The following is a 20,248-nucleotide window of genomic DNA, read 5'->3' on the forward strand; positions in this document are numbered from 1 at the left end:
TGTTTTTATTCAAGACACAAGATTGTCCATTTTAACTTTAAATTTAACGAGTCTGAATGCTTGCCAGTGGATACCTCAAAATTTCTAGCTAACTTTGATGTAATTTGAAGCTAAGATGGAAGTTGTTGCACTTAAAAAAATACTGTCCTTTTTCTCAGAAGGTACTCCAGTTGCCGATAAAGGTATGATAAAGCAGAAGATAAGGCTAACCTTGAACAAACATTTCTTCATGAGCACGCAATGGTTTTTACAGTAAAAGAGATGTTTATAGAGTCATCGAGATGTACAGCATGGAAACATCCTTCGGTCCAACTCGTCTATGCCGACCAGATAGTCTCATTTGCCAGCACTCACCCCACACCCCTCCAAACCCTTCCTATTCATATGCCCATCTAGATACCTTTTAAATGTTGTAATTGTACCAGCCTCCACCACTTCCTCTGGCAGCTCATTCCATACACACATCATCCTCTGCGTGAAAACGTTGTCCCTTAGGTCCCTTTTAAATCTTTCCCCTGTCACCCGAAACCTGTGCCCTCTAGTTCTGAACTCCCCCACCCCAGGGAAAATACTTTGTCTATTTATCCTATCCATGCCCTCATGATTTTGTAAACCCCTCAGCCTCCGATGCTCCAGGGAAAACAGCCCCAGCCTACTCAGCCTCTCCCTGTAGCACAACTCCTCCAACCTTGGCAACATTCATGTAAATCATTTCTGAACCCTTTCAAGTTTCACAACATCTTTCCAATAGCAAGAAGACTAGAATTGCATGCAATATTCCAAAAGTGGCCTAACCAATGTCCTGTACAGCTGCAACATGACCTCCTAACACCTATACTCAATACTTTGACCAATAAAGGAAAGCATACCAAATGCTTCTTCGCTATCCTATCTACTTGCAATTCCATTTTCAAGGAACTATGAACCTGCACTCCAAGGTCCCTTTGTTCAGCAATACTCACCAGGACCTTACCATTAAGTGTGTAAGTTATTCTCTGATTTTCCAAAATGCAGCACCTCACATTTATCTAAATTAAACTCCTACTGCCACTCCTCAGCCCATTGGCCCATCTGATCAAGATCCCATTGTACTCTGAAGTAAGCTCATTCGTTGTCCACTATACCTCCAATTTTGGTGTCATCTGCAAACTTATTAATTAGACCTCCAATGTTCACCTCCAAACCATTTGTATAAATGATGAAAAGCGATGGACCCAGCACTGATCCTTGTGGCACTCCACTGGTCTTATGCAAAAGACGTTTAGATAAAATAGAGTAAACTAAAGTATTTACATATGACATACATTTAAAAACTTCAAATACACAGTAAAAATACAATTTCATTATCCCAACAGTATCCAAATTTGCAGTACTCAAACGCCAGAGAGAATGTCCTTCTCTATCCTATACAGGATTTGACTTAGCTGTAGCTTCAATTCCTGTTGTGACAATCTGATAGCCTCTTTGATTTGTCACCTTATTGAGCTTAAACTTTCTCAGCTTCAGATAACTTCACGGTCTTAACCAAACACTCAATCTGGAACTTTTACTAAACTTACACTAAGGTATTGTATTTTTAACGATTTTAAACTATTTCTCCCTTTCACAGGAGAGACTGCTCTTCATATCCAAAGCCATAACCATTGCAGAATTACCCAAAAGTGGAACTGAATGTCAGTTTTCTGAACTATGAATCGACCTTAACTCCAAAACAAAATCTGGAATCTTCCATCTGAAAGCTTCATGGACTACACTGTTTACTTTGTTTGCTGATAACTCTTCCAATGTAAACAAATTGCCATTAGCCTCCAAAACTATCTCACTCTGACTGTTTCATTTAAAAGACATCACCATAGCTAAAACAAGTACTTTTGATTTAATCATTAAACCCTTTTAGACACACATTAAACCCATATCCCATAGAATCAAATTTTAAAAATCCAAATTCAAAAGTAAATGACATTGAAAATTACATAAATCACATACTTTATAGTATGGTACTCCTTTTTTGAATTAATTCCTTTTTTTGCACTGTGGGGTGAAATTTGGTTCAGGTGCTTTGCTTAGTTTATTCAGATATAGCTGACTCAGGTAGACTGAAATCAGATTTGTCACCTAGATCCTTAATGCTGCAAACTTGGGTTGGCAAATTTGTTTATAAAAAGTGCAGTTGTTTAATTTGTACTAAAAACTTACCTATTACCTGTTGAGGAAGTAATCAAATTATTTGAAATATGTTTTTTAAAGCTTACTAAACTTTAGTATGGTAGTGAAAGTGAGGACTGCGGATGCTGGAGATTAACAGTCGAGAATGTGGTGCTGGAAAACCATAGCAGGTCAGGCAGCATCCGAGGAGCAGGAAAATCGATGTTTCGGGCAGAAGCCCTTCATCAGGAATTTTGTATAATAGCCATAGCTTCTATAGAACTTGTGAAAACATTAAATAGATGACATTTTAATTCAAACAAAATGTATCCACTGATACAAAGTTACAGTTAAGTCAAATATGACCAGTGTAATTCCATCCCTATGCAAATGTACCCAAAAAGTGAAATAATGTCACAGAGGCCAGTATCCCATCACCAAGTCATGCTTCATTTACACATGGGAAGTCCTTGACACTAATCCAGCTTCCTCAGAGTCCCAGGATGTCTCATGTTCGTGTTTATATCTGTCAGCCAGGGCTCCCCAGTTAAACCAGTTTAACAGCCCTAATCAGCAAACTCATTCTATGAGGTCCACCTGACTTACCTTGGTATTATGACTGCATCCCTCCCCCTCTGGGTCCAAGGACATAGGTAGGTTCTTTTTCTGTAGCTCCTCCTGGCCATTTTAGCACCAGGTCAGGTTCCTCCAACTCTGCTTCTGATATGGTCTTGCACCTGGAATGTCTCAGAAGTTATTCATTCATCCTTCAGGTGGTAAAGACATCGAGGTGGCATCATCAGCCATGTCTGTCTCAGATTCCAAGGCATCTTCAACGCTTGATGGAGAGGGAGAACACAAAGAGATCTGACAGCCTTCCTGACTATCCCAAGAAGGCGGGCATGTTTTACTCCCACTCTATTGGTGAGCTTGCAGGTTTCATATGGTCTATGAGCTTACTCAAGACCATTGCACCCATGTCACTAGACCTGACTTTGCATTGACCGTGCCTCTCACTCATGGGCCATTCCAATGGTTCCTAAATCAAACTTTGTCACCTGAAATAAACTGTCTATCTCCCTTAGCAGAGCCTTGCATCCAGCATTGGTGTTCCTGATGCCATTTCACCCTCTTCCCCACCGGTCTGGGAAGATCAGGTGTAATTTGGTGGAGAGTCTTCTCATCAGCAACTATTTTGGAGCTATTCCTATGGTTGAATGAGAGGGTGGTCCTATAACCAAATAGGAACTGGGACAGTATGGTATCCAGTAAAACTGTAGGTATTTTTTTAAACCTGTCTTCAAAGTTTAGACCACTCTTTCTGTCAGAATTGGATGCCTGGCATTCTTGTATATTGATGCAAACTCTTATGGATATTACAATGAGAATTAGATGGGAATTCTCATCTAACTGCAATTGCAACTATGTGTGGCTCATCTCCAGCTTTGTGAAGGACAGCCCCCCTGCCAGCTTTGCACATAAATCCTCTATGTGAGGGATTGTGTATTTATACAGCTGTGAAAAGCAGATTACTGTTTGTTTAAAATCCCCACAAAGGCGAACCATCCATTGGGCTTCACAATTGATACGGCTGATGCTGACCATTTCGCAAACTGGACTGGCTTGATGATTCATTCGCTTTCCAACCGCCTGATTTCTGCCTCTACTTTTGCCCGTAAGGCAAGTGGCACTAGGGGGTCCAGTAGAATCATGGAATTGCTTCCTGGCCAATATGCAAGGTGGCCTTGGCTCCTTTGATAGTCACTAAACCTTCCTAAAAACTTTCAGGTATTTAACTAGGACTTCACACAGGCAGCCATTTTCTAATCGAAAAATGTGGAGCCAATCTAGCTGAATCTTTCTCAACCAATTTTGCCCAACCAAGCCTGGGCCCGGGCCTTTGACTAAAATTGGTGGTAACTGAACCAGCTGCTTCTTATAAGAGGCTGAAACTAAAGTTGTACCCTTAATCTGCAAAGGTTTTCCAGTGTCGGTTCTCTGTCTAGCTGAGGTCTTTTGCAAATGTAAGAGTTCGATTGCAGAGCAAATTTTGTTAAATATTGGTTCTCTGATCACTGAAACGGCCGTGCCATATTGACTTCCTTTAGAACCAGGTGACCATTTAACCAGACTTTTATTTTAATTGGTTCTGATGTGGATGTTGCTAAGCAATATAGTATTCCAAGCCAGATGTAGGTGGACATTCCAGGGTGTGCACACTGCTGGATATCAGCCTATAAGTTCTCTTATTCATTTTAGGTCTAGTAGAATTGTTTTGCTGTCTCAGGGATCTATGTACCAATAGCAATTACAATGACTTGCCAGTCCAGATCCCAAAGAAAATCTTAACCATTTGACCAAGGCTTGGCTATGTTTTGGAGTTTTTCTGTGGCCTGACCTAGAGTCCTTCAGGTTATGTCCTGAGCGTGGCTTTGAAATTACATTCCCTCAAGTGATGCCCCCCAATACCCTGCAACACATGCTCCACTTGCCACATTTTCCAATCAGAGAGCCAGTTGTAGTGCCTGTTTGAAGTCCAGTTGGGCTTCAGCTAGTAGATGCTTTTGCATGGTTACAGCATTAATCCCACATTCCAAACGGTCTCTCAGCATCTCATTAAGGGTTAAACCAAAGTCATATGCCTCTGTCAACAACTCAACCTAGTTAAAAGCCCTGATACAGATTTGTTTGGTTCTCAAATGCCGAGTAAAACCAATAGCGTTTCAGATTTAGAGACGGCTTGGGGTTGTAATCCATCAACTTTTGTAATGTTTTAGTATCTGGCACCTCGGGGAAGTTCAGGCTCCTAATAACTGAAAAAGCTGCAGCTCCACATGCTTTCAAGAGAATTGCCCATTGCTTTTCATCTCCCCAAATGTCAGTAACCTGGAAAAATAATGCATTCTTTCCACATACTGGGCCCATTCTACGATGGCAGGATCAAACGAGACAAGCATCCCAAATAATGCCAGAAATGCTTGTCCCCACTCAAAGTCCACTGTTGCGAGCTAATTTCTTCCAGAGTGTGCTTTTCTCTTGTTGCCGCTGAAATAACAGAGACTGGTTTCCCTTTATTTACAAGTGGAAAGTCCTTGAGACTGATCCAGCTTCCTCAAAGCCAGCTCTGAGGAACAGGATGTCTGACAATTAGGTTCTTATCTGTCAGCAAGGGCTCCCTGATTGGACCTAACAACTCCAATCAGAGAATTCATATTCTATGAGGTCCACCCAGCTGACCTCATTACAATAACTACAAAATCAATATATAGCATATGCTATAGTGGATTTGATCTACCTTCAGATTCCAAGGTAAAGAGTTAAGAAACTCAAAAAGAGGAAGGGAGAAGTCCTGCAAAATACCTTAACACCAAAGAGACGTTGTTGAAATAAAATGAATTTAAATACAAAAATATAAAAGTGAGCCACCTATACCTCATTCCAATCCTAATTCCTCCAGTCTCAACTCCTACTGTAAAGATACATTCCTGTCCTTCAAGTTATACTCTGCTCAACAAAACCATCCTTTTGTTACCCTCTTGGACCAATCAACATGTTTACTTTATTCTTAGTATGAATATGTTTGCAGATTTTCCAGATATTTTTGGTGTGTCTGGTCTTGTGGGAATTGGCAGGAGGCCATATCTACAGCCATTACTCCTGCCATAGAAACATAACTACTCACTTCATTGTCTCAGTCCTGGATGCAACCTCCATTGTAACAAAATAATGGCTTGTTCACCACCATTCTACATGAATTAAGTTTATTTGAATCCTGTTTTATTTTCAGATAGACATAAAAACCTTGTACATAACTTTGTGACATGCTTATTGCACTAGATTAGGGCTCATGCGATTGAGGGTAATATATTAGTCTGGGCCAAGAATTGGTTAATGATCAGAAAACAGAAAAAATAAACATTTTTTGGGTTGGCAGGCTGTAACTATTGGGTATCACATTGATCTCTGCTTGGAATGCAGCTGTTTACAATCTGTAACAATTACTTAGGTGATGAGATCAATTACAAGGTATTTGAATTGCAAAGCTAGATAGATAAATAAGCTGTGAGGATATGAAGATATTTCAAAGGAATATAGAAAAGTTAAATGAGTGGGTAAAAACATAGCAGATGGAATATAATCTGGGATACTGTGAGCTTTATCCATTTTGAAAGGAAACATGCCAAGCAAAATACTTTTTTTAAAATGGGGAACTAATGGGAATGTTAATATTGAGAAAGACCTACCTCAATATCTTGCACATGAATTGCAGAAAATTAAGGTGTACATAAAGCAAGCACTTAGGAAAGCAGGTTTATTACAAAAGGATCAAATGTTATCTATTATCTTGGTGAGTACATAAAGCAAGCACTTAGCAAAGCAGGTTTATTACAAAAGGATCAAATGTTATCCATTATCTTGGTGAAAACAAACCTGGAGTACCCTGAACAGTTCTGGTCTCCAGAGCTAAGGAATGCTATACCTGCCTCAAAAGGAATACAGTGAGGGTGAATGGGACTGATTTTTGAAATGAGGGCATGATCCGAAGGTAAGCTTTTTAATTCCCTAGAATTTAAAAGAATGAGATGTGATCTCAGTAAAGCAATAAATTCATAACATATTTGATAGTGTGAGTACTGGGATGTTTCCTTCAGCAGTCCACAACTAGGGGTCACAATCTTAGAATAAAGAGCTGGCTATTTAGAATTGAAGTGAAAATAAATTCCTCCTCACAAAGGGTCATGACTTTTTGGAATGAGAAGGTTGTGCACGTACAGTTTCCCATTATATTCAAGACTGAGATCAAAGTATTTTTGGATACTAATGGATTCAAGGATTTCAATCCATGGGGATAGTGGAGAATGATGGGATTAAGATCGATGACCAGCTTTGGTCACATTCAAGGGCTAAATGGTCTACTGCTCTTTCCTGTTTATTACATTTTTTTCTTATGTTTTTAATATGCTATCTGCCCCTAATAGACTAAAGTTGATGTAGAGTTACTTACAATCATTTTCCTAATGAATTCTGAAGTAGTTCCAGACAACAGATGTTCATGTGCATGTTTTTAATCCTGCTGGAGCATTTTAACATCTGGGACTAAGATTTGGATGGATTGCATGCAACCTGGCATCTGTTACAGTTGGGGATTCCTTGGTCATACCAATAATCATTGATAGGGTTGTAGCATTGTATTTATTGTGGAATTTTTGAGATATTTTTCTATCAGAGGAGGAAACAATAGTATTTTGACTCACTATGCTGATGGTGCACAAAACAGAAGGTCATAGAGAGCGCAAGGAAATGTGACATTATGGTGATTTGGTCTAATTTATCTGTAACAGGCATCCCTTTCACTGGAACAGCATTGTTCTAAGCTGCAAGCATTTTAATTGGGAGGAACCCATCAGTCACAATTGTAAAAGTTCATGAACTGTATTTTTGGCAGCAGTTTCAGGTGGTATGAGGAGTTTCTAAAGCTTAGCATTGAACCAAGAGTTCCTGACTTTGGCAGCCTCTGTTATTAATCATTGACCTTTTCTTTGTGAGCATAATTGGATAGAAGTAAAATTTGTTTCTCATGCTGTTTCTGAGGTTGGTAACTGTGATGCTGAGAACTTTTACAAGCAGTTAAAACATTTGAGACTAACGTTTTTGAGTTGTATTGTCCTGTTTTGGGCATGAATACATTCCATCTATATTCCTCAGGATTCCCATCTATATTTTGTTTGCCTGATCTTTCAGTACTAGATGGAATCTTGTGCCCATACCGTGGTACGTTTGATTTTAGGAGCATTCATGCCCATTGGCTATTAAGGCCTTTATGTGCATGGTTAATGGCCAGTTATTTGCAGTTAGTTGGCAGTAATGGTAGTCGACAATAAGGTACAGATAGTGGTGTGGGAAAGGGCAGCAGGTACAGAATGGGAAGTGAGTCTTTGTTCAAAGGTCCGTGTGTCTGATCAAGGATCCTGGCATTATGAAAGGTGGGGCAGGTAACATTGCTGAGAGGCACCATCCCACACCTTGCTGCCACCCTCTCTCCTTCAATGTCTCTCATGTCATCGTTCACTACAATTGTGGTCTCAAATCGACCAAAACGTAATCAAATCTATATAGAAGTGGCATCAGTGTTAATACCAGGAAGATAAAAAAAGTGATTTTACGATAGCCAGGAAGCTATAACAGAAACTTGGAGACAGTAAGGACTGCAAATGCTGGACGCCAGAGTAAATGAATGTGAGACTGGAAAAGCACAGCAGATCAGACAGCATCCGAGGAGCAGGAAAATCAACGTTTTTGATTGAAGTCCTTCTTCTGAAGCTTCTAGTGAAGCGTTATTTTTAAAAATAGTTTATTTTATTTTATTGAATGAAGATAAAACATACTGTAATACTCAGCAGGTCAGGCAGTATCTGTGTAATGACTCTTAACTGGATACATGAAATAATTACTACCTTGAAAGCTCTATATTGATCTGAAGTATTTCTTTTAAATCCTTGTGCTCTTTGGTTTTCTTTTAAAATGGCAGACGGGCAAGTGATGTTTTAAATTATTATCCTGGAAGCTATTTAAAATACAGGACCAAAGTATTCAAGTTCACTTATTTATTTACAACCTTCTGAGACTACTGTATTCTTCCAATTCTGGTCTCGTGTTTTCATAGTTCCACTGTTGGCAATTGTGCTTTCAACTTCCTAGATCTTAAGCTCTGAAATTCTCTCCCTGAGCTTTTCTGACCTTCATACTATCTCCTCCTTTAAGACATTCCTTCAGTTCCACCTTGTTGATCAGTCTCTTAGCCACCTGTTCTAAAGTCTTATTTGTTTCTGTGTCAAACTTTATTTCATAACACTGCTGGAAAAGGCCTTGGAATGTTTTACTATTTCAATTATCCCTCTGTAGGCACCAGTCTTTATCGACAATATCTTCATTTTGTGGTTAACCACACAGTTAATTGAATGTATTTGCAATGGTATTGATGGATGACAAAAAATGAAATCGTATTGAGTGATAACTCTGTGATCCGGCACCTGTAGTTTCATTAACTGCTTCAGTCAGTTATGTTTACAGTTTATGATGATGATGCTCCTTTAACAAGCTTGTGTTGTTCTTGGCTCTTTTTTTCAGTGAGATCATAAAAGCATTGATTCTGAAAGATCTGACTTGGATGGGTTTTAGGGCCATTTTGATTATAGCTAACAGATACTGCCTCGGGCAGAATGCTTTGAAGTTTAAAAAGATGCTTGTCCAATGAAAGTGGAGTGGCCACTTCTCCCAGCTTAGCTTTTCTCTGATTTAGTTTGGTTTTAGCAAGCAGAGTTTTGAGGCTGCTGGGCCAAGAAACAGCTACATGGAAGAAGGTATTCCATGCTGAATCTCTCTGCCATCTCTCTCTTTCTTTTCTGTAAGACCCTGTTTTTGATTTTATCTTTTTCGCCAAGGGGTTTTTATGGGGATTATAGCAAGTATTTGGTACAGTATCATTAAGTTGGGATAATCTGTTAGGTTTTCAGATAGATTAAGTTCTTTCATATTCTGTTACCTTTTGTTTGTGTTTCATTTACAAGTAATCTTGTAAATAAATTCTGTCTTGTTTGAAACTACGTTGTTTGAGCAACTACATCACTCTGGAATATCTGTGTTACACCTGCTTAGAACAACTAGCAAAGTTAGAGTCTGGGCTACTTTCTTGAAATGTTTTGAGGAGGTTTGGCCTGATCCATAACAAGTTGCATGTGTTGTTGAAGTTTATACAGATTAAATAATACCACAACAATCAGAAACTATTTTTTTTTCTAGGTTGGTCTGGAGTTCTTAAAGGAAGAAAGTAAAATCAACTCATATCCATTCAACTGTGTTTTATTGTTAAGATGAAATAATGAACGATGTCTCTAAACATGGCGACTTGATATTTTTGTGCTTGAGTATTGCTGGAAATAGATGTTTTATTGAAGCTTTTCACCTTGCACTATCAGAATTTTTAACAAGAATACAAAATCAAGAGGAATACCAACATTATACTGTGGAGATGCCAGTATTGGACTGGGGTGGACAAAGTCAGAGGTCACACAACACCAGGTTGTAGTCTAACAGGTTTATTTGAAATCATAAGCTTTCAGAGTGCTGCTCGTTCATCAGGTGAAGTTTACTTCTAACATTTATGTTGTATGAGAGGAGAGTGCTGATTGGTTGACAAGTGGACTCTGATTGATAGAGGCATTGCCATAGAGAATGAACCCATTAATGCTGATTGACAGTTAACAGTCTAGCTTTATTTACATTTTAAACCATGGAGGTAGACTGTTATTGGCCAGGGCATTGCCCTGAGGAGTGAACCAGTCAGTGGTATCACCTTTTTTTTGTTGAATTGAAACAGGCAGTGCGTGCGTGCAAACACTAAAATATTTCAGCAATACTCAAGTCCTGTACTATGGAACAATAATTTGAATGCTGTTTGATAAAATGACAGAGCATGTTACAAATTATATAGTAATTATAAATAATACGAAGAACACATACTTATTGGAAAATTAAAACATTAATTTACTGATGTTGCCAAGTTATTTAGTAAGATGATTAGTGAAATTCAGATTAGTGGGAGCCAAGGATCTGAATAAATCTAAGCAGATATACTATTCTGTGGTAAAAGGATTTTCAATAAAGCTAAATGTAAGGCAATGCATATTTCTGTAGGAGTAACCAAGAAAAGACCCATAGAATAAATTATATTTTGGTATTAGCCAATGTGTGATTGGACATCATCAAAATCTATTATTTTAGAAACAGAATAGTGTGTATTGCTTACATTACACTCTTAATGACAACAAGTCACTGTCAATTAACATTAGTCCAACTAAAAACAGAAAGATTAGGATAATTGAAACAGAGCATTCTCTGTGACTGTGACTAGATGTGTATTTTTGTTTGGAGAGGTGGACCAAGTGGTTAAGGATGGATTTTTGCAGGAGGCATACATTCACAGCATTAAAGGGACAATGAGATGTTACTTGTACTAAAGAGCTATTAATGGTTTGGAAAGTACTGAGATAAAGAAAGGTGGTTATGTAGCCATAAAATAAAAATAAAGAACTGCAGATGCTGGAAATCTGAAAAAAAAACAGGAAGTGCTGGAGAAACTCAGTGGGCCTGGCAGCATCTGTAGTGAGAAAAACAGAGTTAATATTTTGAGTCCAGTGACCCTTTGGCTGTTCTGATGTGGCGTCACTGGACTTGAAACATTAACTCTGTCTTTTTCTCTCTACAGATGCTGTCAGACCTGCTGAGTTTCTCAAGCACTTTCTGTTTTAGTTATGTAGCTGGGGTGCATCAGTCAAGAGACCAGAATGTAGCTATAAGAGGAAGATTAAAAGTGTTCAGTATTGAAGGATAGGAGCAGTACTTTGATATGGTCTATTGCTGTGATGAAGCGGAAGACCTTCATAATCACAAATGGGTGAATTGGCAAATGCATGATTCACTGAATCTCCTGAAAAACAAAATTTTAGAGAATGAAGTTGAAGATATTGATTTAAAATTCTTTTGGGTAGAAATTCACCAGGTTGGCAGCATAAAGCTGGTCATCTTGGCTGGACACTGCTTTACATGCAGCTAATGATGTTTAGTTTCAGTTACTGTAATGAGATAAAGTATCAAATGCTTTGTAAAATGGATAGTTGATCCAGTTTTGACCATTTTACTTCCGCAGCCTAAGTCAAGTTTTTACCCACTAAGTAACCTTTTATTAAACACAGTTTCTTCAACTGTATTCCTTTATTTCCCAAGATTGCATTCTAGCAAACTTGACCACATCTGACATTCTTTTTCTGGTTTTGACAGTTTTAGTTGTGAAACTGCACCCACTCAATCTATTTTACATTAGTTTCAGTCAGTTAATTTCCTAACTGCAGTCAAGCTAGATCTTGGAAACATGACTTTCATTGAAACCTTTACTGATACTTTGCATACAACTGAGATTAGAAGCAAATATAAACCATCTGCAAATATGCACAAACAGATATTTCATTATATGTAGTGTTAAATTTGCCAAATTCCAGCATTCAGCAGTGTGTATTGACAGTGTAAATATGCTATATAATTCACATCTTTCAAAAGGAGCATTAGAGTATTTAAACCTCCTGGACAAGTGTTATTTTTATTGGCAATTTGACAAACACATAGGTTGGCAACAGATTGTTTGTTTATAACAGTTTGCAAGGATTAAAATCCTGGCCTTTATCAGCAGATCTTAGTGGGAATTATTGCCTAGTGGGAATTGGATTCTTCGTCTCTTACCTATAGAAATGCTGTAAAACCTATCAAAATGTTTTTAAGAACCTTGTAATTTAACAATCTTTTGATACTAAATTAGGTTGGACAATGGTTTGAATGCGCATTTGAATACCACAAAGAATGATTGCTTTCTACTTTAAACCCAGAGCCAATTAGTTTAAATCAAAAACATATTCTGTTTTCCAAATATTCAGTGACTCTGCATATGTTACATAGAGAGAATCTATTGCTAACGTGTGATCCATATTTTTCACAACTTGAAATGAATGATGTTGAAGAAATCATATATAAAGCATTAATTTTTATTAAGCTGAGCAGCACTGCTGATACTGTAGAATCATTATTTTCACAAGTCATTTACAATGTGGCAAAGTTTGTGATTGTGCACAACATTTTTAAACATTCTCCATCTTGTGAAAATCAAAGATATTACAGTAACTACATTTTTCTCTTTAAAAATACTGAATTACAAAAATTAAATGCTGTATGGAAAGCTACACATTCATCACTAGACTCATATATTATGTGATATTTGGTTCCCCAATAGTCCACAGTGCTTTCTCAAGGAAAAATTGTATCAGATCAAATGTAAAGTGTCTTAATGTTACAATGATTATCTTGAAAATGTATATAATACTGTTTAAGTATGAAGTACCATTATCCCTTAAAACTATCATTTAAGGAAATGTTCTATGTACAAGCTACTTGCACTTCTTTACACATTTGCTGATGATGATCAGTCATATGACTTTCATCCAAATGTTTCTTGATATAAGTTTAGGAATAAATTTACAAACTTTCACCTTTTACATCTGTTGTAACATTGGGATGCATTGAATACAGTCGTGCAAAATTATAAGTACGTTTTTATAGCAAAGCGCAAGCCCAGCTTGTTCCAGATGTCAGTAGTATTTTAGCTTGTGTGGTTAGGATTTCAGTGATAAATGTGCAAAGATGGAACACCTTTATTAATGGAATTTTTGTTCTCATTGTGTGTACTTCATTACGATACTGCCATAGGAAGAAAATGAGATGATTTATTTTCTTTCTTTGTCCTTTTTCCTCTAATGGTTACTCCTTTTTGGTTCAAGGCAACAAACATTTGTTGGCCATTATGTGTCCATTTTGCTGAAGCGTATGTATTATAATTGTTTTCCTCTATAAGCTCTCTGAAATTGCAGTCTTCATTGCAGGTTTTCTGCGAAAATATTGAAAATAAAGTGTACGTTATTACTGAGGAAATATTGCAATTGATGATGAAATTTATAAGTTAGCTTCAAGCATATATTGTTTTCATTATTTTAATATTACAAGTGACTTCACTTTATGGGGTGATTTTCTTGTTGTATGTGTACCTTGTCTTTAAGAGAATTCATTTTTTAGAACTCCATTTTCATTGTGTAAACAATGCTGTGACCTTGCCTCACCATTCATCTGGTTTGGGTTTGCAAGCTGCAGGCACAGAAATTGGCCAATTGTTGTAATATCTGTCTTGTAACTTATGGTGTGTTTAAGATAAATTAACCCTCAGAGTTAATCAATCCCTGAAGAGCGATTGATTATTTGACCATTGTCATTAAGATGAAAATTTTACCTTTACCCTTTTTTATTTGTGCATGATATGTGGCCGTCGCTAGCTAGACCTGAATTTATTGTCAATTTCTAATGCTTGAGAAGATGGTATTTAAGTAACCTTCTTGAACTGCTTGGTATCCAACAGTGTTGTTAGGAAGCAAATTCCAGAAATTTGACTCAACAATGGTAAAGGAATGCAATGTAGATCCAAAACAGGATGAAGTGTGGCTTGGAATGGAACATGTAGGTGGCGGTGTTCCAGTATAGCTGCTGTCCTGTCCTTCTAGCTGTAGAGATTGCATGTTTGGAAAGTGCTGTCAAAGGAGGCTTGGTAAGGTGCTGGAGTGCATCTAGTAGATGATACAAATTGCTGGTGGAATTGTATGTTGGTGGTGGAGGCAATGAATGTTGAAAGTGGTGCTTGGGGTTCCAGTAAATCCGACCGCTTTCCCCTGAATTCATCAGTAGTATTGTTGGAGCTGCAATCAACTGGTCAAGTCCTGACTTTTGTCAAATCCCTGACTTACAGTATCATAGAGATTTATAGCACAGAAAAAGACCCTTTGGGCAATCATGTCAGGCCAGTGAAAAACAAACACTTTCCAGCACTTGGCCTATAACCTTGGCATCACAAGGACACATCTAAATTCCACTTCAATTATATGAGGGTTTCTGCCTCTACCATCTTTACAGGTAGGGAGTTCCAAATTTCCACCATTGTCTGGATGAAAAAGGTTTTCCTCACAAATCCTCTAAACTTTCTGCCCCTTACCTTAAGTCTATGCCCCAGTCATTGATCCCTCCATCACAGGGAAAAGTTATTTCTTGTCTCCCCTACCTATAACGCACATAACTTTGTACATCTCAATCATGTTTCCTCTCAATCTCTTCTACTCTAATGAAAACAACCCTAATCTGTCTAATCTCTCTTTATATCTGAAACTGTCCAGTCCAGGCAACATCCTGGCAAGTCCCCTCTGCAACCCCTCCATTGCTATTACATCCTTCTTATAATGTAGATCCCAGAACTGCACACAATACTCTAGCTGTAGCCTAGCCAACATTTTATACAGTTTCTAGCATAACCTCCCTGCTCTTAAACTCTATGCCTTGGCTAGTGAAAGCAAGTCTACCATAGACCTTCTTGTTCACTTTATTCATCTGCCCTAAAACCTTAAGGGACCAATATACATGCATACCAACGTCTTTCTGATCTTTGGTCCGTCCCAGTGTATATCATGTATTCCCTTGTGCCTTGTAGATGGTGGACAGACTCTGGAGAGTCAGGAAGTGAGTTCTTTACTGCTGAATTCCCAGTCACTGACCTGATCTTGTAGCCACAGTGTTTGTACTGGCTAGTCCATTTTAGTTTCGTTCAAAGATAACCACGCAGGACTTTGATAGTTCAGGATTCAGCAATGCCATTGAATGTCAAGGGAGATGGTTAGATTTTATCTTCTTGGAGATGCTCACTGCCTGGTCCTTGTGCAGCATGAATGTTGCTTACCACTTATTAACCCAAAACTGAATGTGACCTGGTCTTGCTGCATATCGATAGGATTGAAGAATCACAAATTGAGTATCCCCATTTCTGACCTTATGATGAAGGAAGGTTATTAGTGGAGCAGCTGAAGATAGTTGAACCTCAAACACTACCCCTGAGGAACTCCTGTAACAATGTCCCCAGACTGAAATAATTAGACTCCAATGACCATAAACATCTTCGTTTGTGATAGGTATGACTCCAAGCAATGGATACTTTACCCTGAGTCCCATTTGCTTTAATATTGCTTAGGCTCCTTGAAACAAGGTAAAATTCCTGATTTATTTGCCTGCCCTGAGGTTGGGAGTATTAGCGATTTTTGAGAAGATTTATAGCTCAGGTTGATGATAAGTATATAAGTTAGCTCACTGAGTTTGACGTTTGTTTTTAGACGTTTCATCTCCATACTCAGTAACATCATCAGTTGGGAGTATGTCACGGTTTTAATCTGCTCTTCACCCCAAATTAATGGGATCTTACTTTGTATATGCATGCTGTGTCACAATTAAGTAATTAGGACCCAACTGGAACTTTAACTAAGGCCCATGTGATCCAAACTGGGTTACAAGTTCAATAATTTAAGAGATTGATAACGTTAAACATTTTTCTTTCCTTTGTGCTCCCTAGAGGAGCTGTAATATCCCTAGAAGGAAGGCCTTAGGCCTCCCCTGATGACAACTATATATAAAAGTGGAGTTTATGTGCGTTGATCACTTTCACTATGAGTTAATACCTTGTTTAAACTACCTACAGAATGCCTGGCAACTGTATTCTCTGCTCTTCTATATGACAGAAGAAAATGTAATGCTATCTTTCTTCCCTGCTCTGTATAAATTGAGAATGTAATTAATCATGTGATTGTCATGATGTAAATGGGTAAAAGCACTGACTAACTGGTTTATATACACAGAAGCAACCTGTATTTGACGACAAGTTTATTCAAACATTTGATTATCTCCTCTGGCCAAAATCAGGGTCACTTCACAACAGCAATAAACAATGGTTTTAAGCATGTTGTACGAGTAAGACATCTGTGGACCAGCTACATAGTGCAATCTTCATACTTGCACCAAACATTATTGTTCAGTTTGGTTGCTAAGAGAAACAGCAATCTTTCAGCGCAATACTTGCATTTGCACTAGATCTTCAGAATGCATGATCTCTTTACACTTAAAGTGCAATTTCAGGAAAGTATTCCTGTTATAAATTATAGGATATTAAATAAGAAAAATAAACTTATTAGTGTTTAGTATTTTTAGTTCAAACAATTAAGGGAAAGAAATTTGTTCATATAGTTATGCAAACGTATTCCATTTCCTGGGATAGGCAGTACTGTGGATCACTACTTACATGGCCATATGTTGTTCTTCAAAGACATAAATGAAGGTGTGTTTATGGAGGCCTGTGGCACTGCTTACCCTGGGGATAGTAACGGAAATCTGCATAATGCCATTATAGCACTAAATGTACAGATAAATTCCTCCTTGTAAATCATTAATCACAGGTTAATGTACTCCACATCTTCTTTCATGCCTTGATAACTAATTTTTAATTTGTTGTCCAAAACCTTTGTTGTCGTACTTACCTCTTTAATAAATTATGTAAAGATTATTATCAATATGCTAGTCAGCATCTGTTAAGTTGTTTATGTGTACAAAACATTTGGATTCCATTGCCGCACTATTCTGAATTAGCTGTATCGTGTCCTGTCTTCTCTGGTTAAAATTAATTAAAGATGTCCATACCGAGATGTGGAAGAGCTGCCTTATATCAAATGAAAATCTGGAGAAAGGTAATGTGATTCTGGGGTTGGCAAAAAGATTAAAGAGGCATCCAAATGCTCCTTTGATTCATAGGCAAGCTTTATCCTTCTCCTTGGTGCATGGTTACAAAGTGTAAGGAATCCTAAGATAAAAGTTACTGATCTCAATAGTACTAATCTGTTCCAGTAGTCAGTTACTCACATAGATTTTGATTTTTGGGTGAACGACTGGTTGAGGATACCTGCTGCACAGCCAGTGAAGAAGCTGGAGCTATTTTGAAACTCTGGCTTCATTTAAATAGAACTAGCAGCTTGCTTGCCCCATACGGATGCCAATCAACTGCCTAGGTTCAGGGCAGCAGCAGGACCAGGCTGGTTAGGGAGTGGAGAGTAGCCTGGGATGACAGCAGATTCCATTATTTTCATGAGGCCCAAAGGTATGTTGTTGCTGCTCCTGGGCCAAAATACTTAAGTTAAATTTGTGTTCCTGTGGCCCCTTTAACTATTTTGCCAGTAAGACTGGCTGGAGAATAGACAGAATATGCTAAGATAGTGTTCTGTCTTGAAATTGGCATATTTTTGAAGTCTGGAATAAATCCTGGAAGCACACAGCAAGCCAGACTACATCTGTGGAGAGAAACCCAAAGATGAAGGCCAGATTCAAATGCCAGATATGAAATGAGAATGATAGGAGTGTACATCATTTCATCTGCATCCTTTTCCTTGAAGACAGATTGGGGTTAGAACTCTTATGGTTCAGAAGGAACAGATAGCTAATTAATCATAGAACATAGAACAGTACAGCGCAGAACAGGCCCTTCAGCACTCGGTATTGCACCAACCTGTGAACTAATCTAAGCCTATCCCGCTACAACTATCCAATCTTCATTCATGTGCTTATCCAAGGATTGTTTAAATGCCCATAATGTGGCTGAGTTAACTACATTGGCAGGCAGGGCATTCCACACCCTTACCATTCTCTGAGTAAAGAACCTGCCTCTGACATCTGTCTTAAATCTATCACCCCTTAATTTGTAGTTATGTCCCCTTGTACAAGCTGACTTTATCATCCTAGGAAAAAGACTCTCACTATCTACCTATCTAATCCTCTGATCATCTTTTATGTCTCTATCAAATCCCCTCTTTGCCGCCTTCTCTCCAATGAGAACAGACCCAAGTCTCTCAACCTTTCCTCAAAAGACCTTCCCTCCAGACCAGGCAACATCCTGATAAATCTCCTCTGCATCTTTTCCAATGCTTCCACATCCTTTCTGTAATGGGGCAACCAGAACAGTACACAGTATTCGAAGTGCGCCTGCACCAGTGTTTTGTATAGTTGCAGTATGACATTACGGCTCTGGAATTCAATCCCTCTACCAATAAAACATACCATATGCCTTCTTAACAGCACTATCAACCTGAATGGCAACTTTCAGGGATCTATGTACTCCAGGATCTCTCTGCACATCCACACTACCAAGAATCTTTCTATTGACCCAGTATTCTGCCTTCCCAAAGTGAATCACCTCACATTTAGCTGCATTGAACTCCATTTGCCACCTCTCAGCACAATTCTGTAGTTTATTCAAATCTCCCTGCAACCTGCAACATTCTTCCACACCATTCACTACTCCACCGACTTTAGTGTCATCTGCAAACTTACTAATCCATCCACCTATGCCTACGTCCAAGTCCTAAAAATGACAAACAGCAGTGGTTCCAAAACAGATCCTTGTGGTACACCACTAGTAACCAGACTCCAAGCTGAATATTTTTCATCAACCACCACTCTCTGCCTTCTTACAGTAAGTCAGTTTCTAATCTAAACTGCTAAGTCACCCTCAATCCCATGCTTCTGCATTTTCTCCAACAGCCTGCCATGTGGAACCTTATCAAAGGCTTTACTGAAATTCATGTACATCACATCAACTGCCCTACCTTCATCCACATGCTTGGTCACCTTCTCAAAAAGCTCAATGAGGTTTGTGAGACATGACCTGCCCTTGACAAAACCATGTTGAGTATCTCCAATCAAATTGTTGCTTGCTAGATGATTATAAATCCTATCTCTTACAATCCTTTCCAAAACTTTTCATACAACAGACATAAGGGCTATTGATCATTGATCAAAGATCAAGGCCAAAGACTCCAATATCTTCTCCCTAGCTTCCCAGAGAATCGTTGGGTAAATCCCATCCAGCCCAGGGGACTTGTCTACTTTCACTCCTTCTAGAATTGATAAAACCTTCTCCTTACTAACCTCGATCCTTTCTAGTCTAATATCCCATATTTCATTCTTCTCCTCTACAATAATTTCCTTTTCCTGAGTGAAAACACGAGAGATATTTATTTAGCACCTCTCTGATCTCCACAGGGTCCACACACAACTTCTCACTTCTGTCTTTGTCTGGCCCTATTCCTACCCTAGTCATCTTTCTATTCCGCACATATCTATAGAAAGCTTCAGGGTTCTTTTTTATTCTACCTGCTAAAGACTGCTCATGTCTTCTCCTTGCTCTTCTTAACTCTGTCTTTAAATCCTTCCTAATTAATCTGTAACTATCTATCGCCTTATTTGAGCCGTCTCATCTCAACATCATATAAGCCTCCTCCTTCCACTTAACAAGAGATGTAATTTCTTTAGTAAACCACAGGTAACTTACCTTATCACTTCCTCCCTGCCTGGCAGGGACTTAGCTGTCAAGGACATGCAATATCTGTTCCTAAAACCAACTCTACATTTCAATTGTCCCCATCCCCTGCATTTTACTACCTCGTTCTATGCATCCTAAGTCTTCCCTAATCGCATTATAATTGCCCTTCCCTCATTTATAACTCTTGTCCTGTGACATGTACCTATCCCTTTCCATCGGTAAACTAAATGTAACCGAATTATGGTCAGTCTCTCCAAAGTGCTCACCCACCACTAAATC

General features: G+C 38.4%; 2 protein-coding genes across 4 annotated transcripts in view; one reads left to right on the forward strand and one right to left on the reverse strand.

Moving 5' to 3' along the window:
• The window catches only part of LOC122540996 (protein FAM227B-like), a 298,901-nt gene that overhangs the window by 117,910 nt on the left and 160,743 nt on the right, over positions 1-20,248 (forward strand). The window lies entirely within an intron of this gene.
• Positions 13,004-20,248, reverse strand: part of fgf7 (fibroblast growth factor 7) — a 92,208-nt gene continuing 84,963 nt past the window's right edge. For all 3 annotated transcript variants that reach the window (XM_087981244.1, XM_043677421.2, XM_043677422.2), the window contains one exon: positions 13,004-13,633. In XM_087981244.1, the coding sequence (XP_087837370.1) occupies positions 13,439-13,633 (195 nt within the window). In that variant the 3' untranslated portion in view covers positions 13,004-13,438. The remainder of the gene's footprint in view (positions 13,634-20,248) is intronic.

This window comes from Chiloscyllium plagiosum, unplaced genomic scaffold (assembly GCF_037043375.1).
Source record: "Chiloscyllium plagiosum isolate Xiang-an unplaced genomic scaffold, Cpla_swu_hap1 HiC_scaffold_39, whole genome shotgun sequence".
NCBI classification, from domain to species: Eukaryota; Metazoa; Chordata; class Chondrichthyes; order Orectolobiformes; family Hemiscylliidae; genus Chiloscyllium; species Chiloscyllium plagiosum.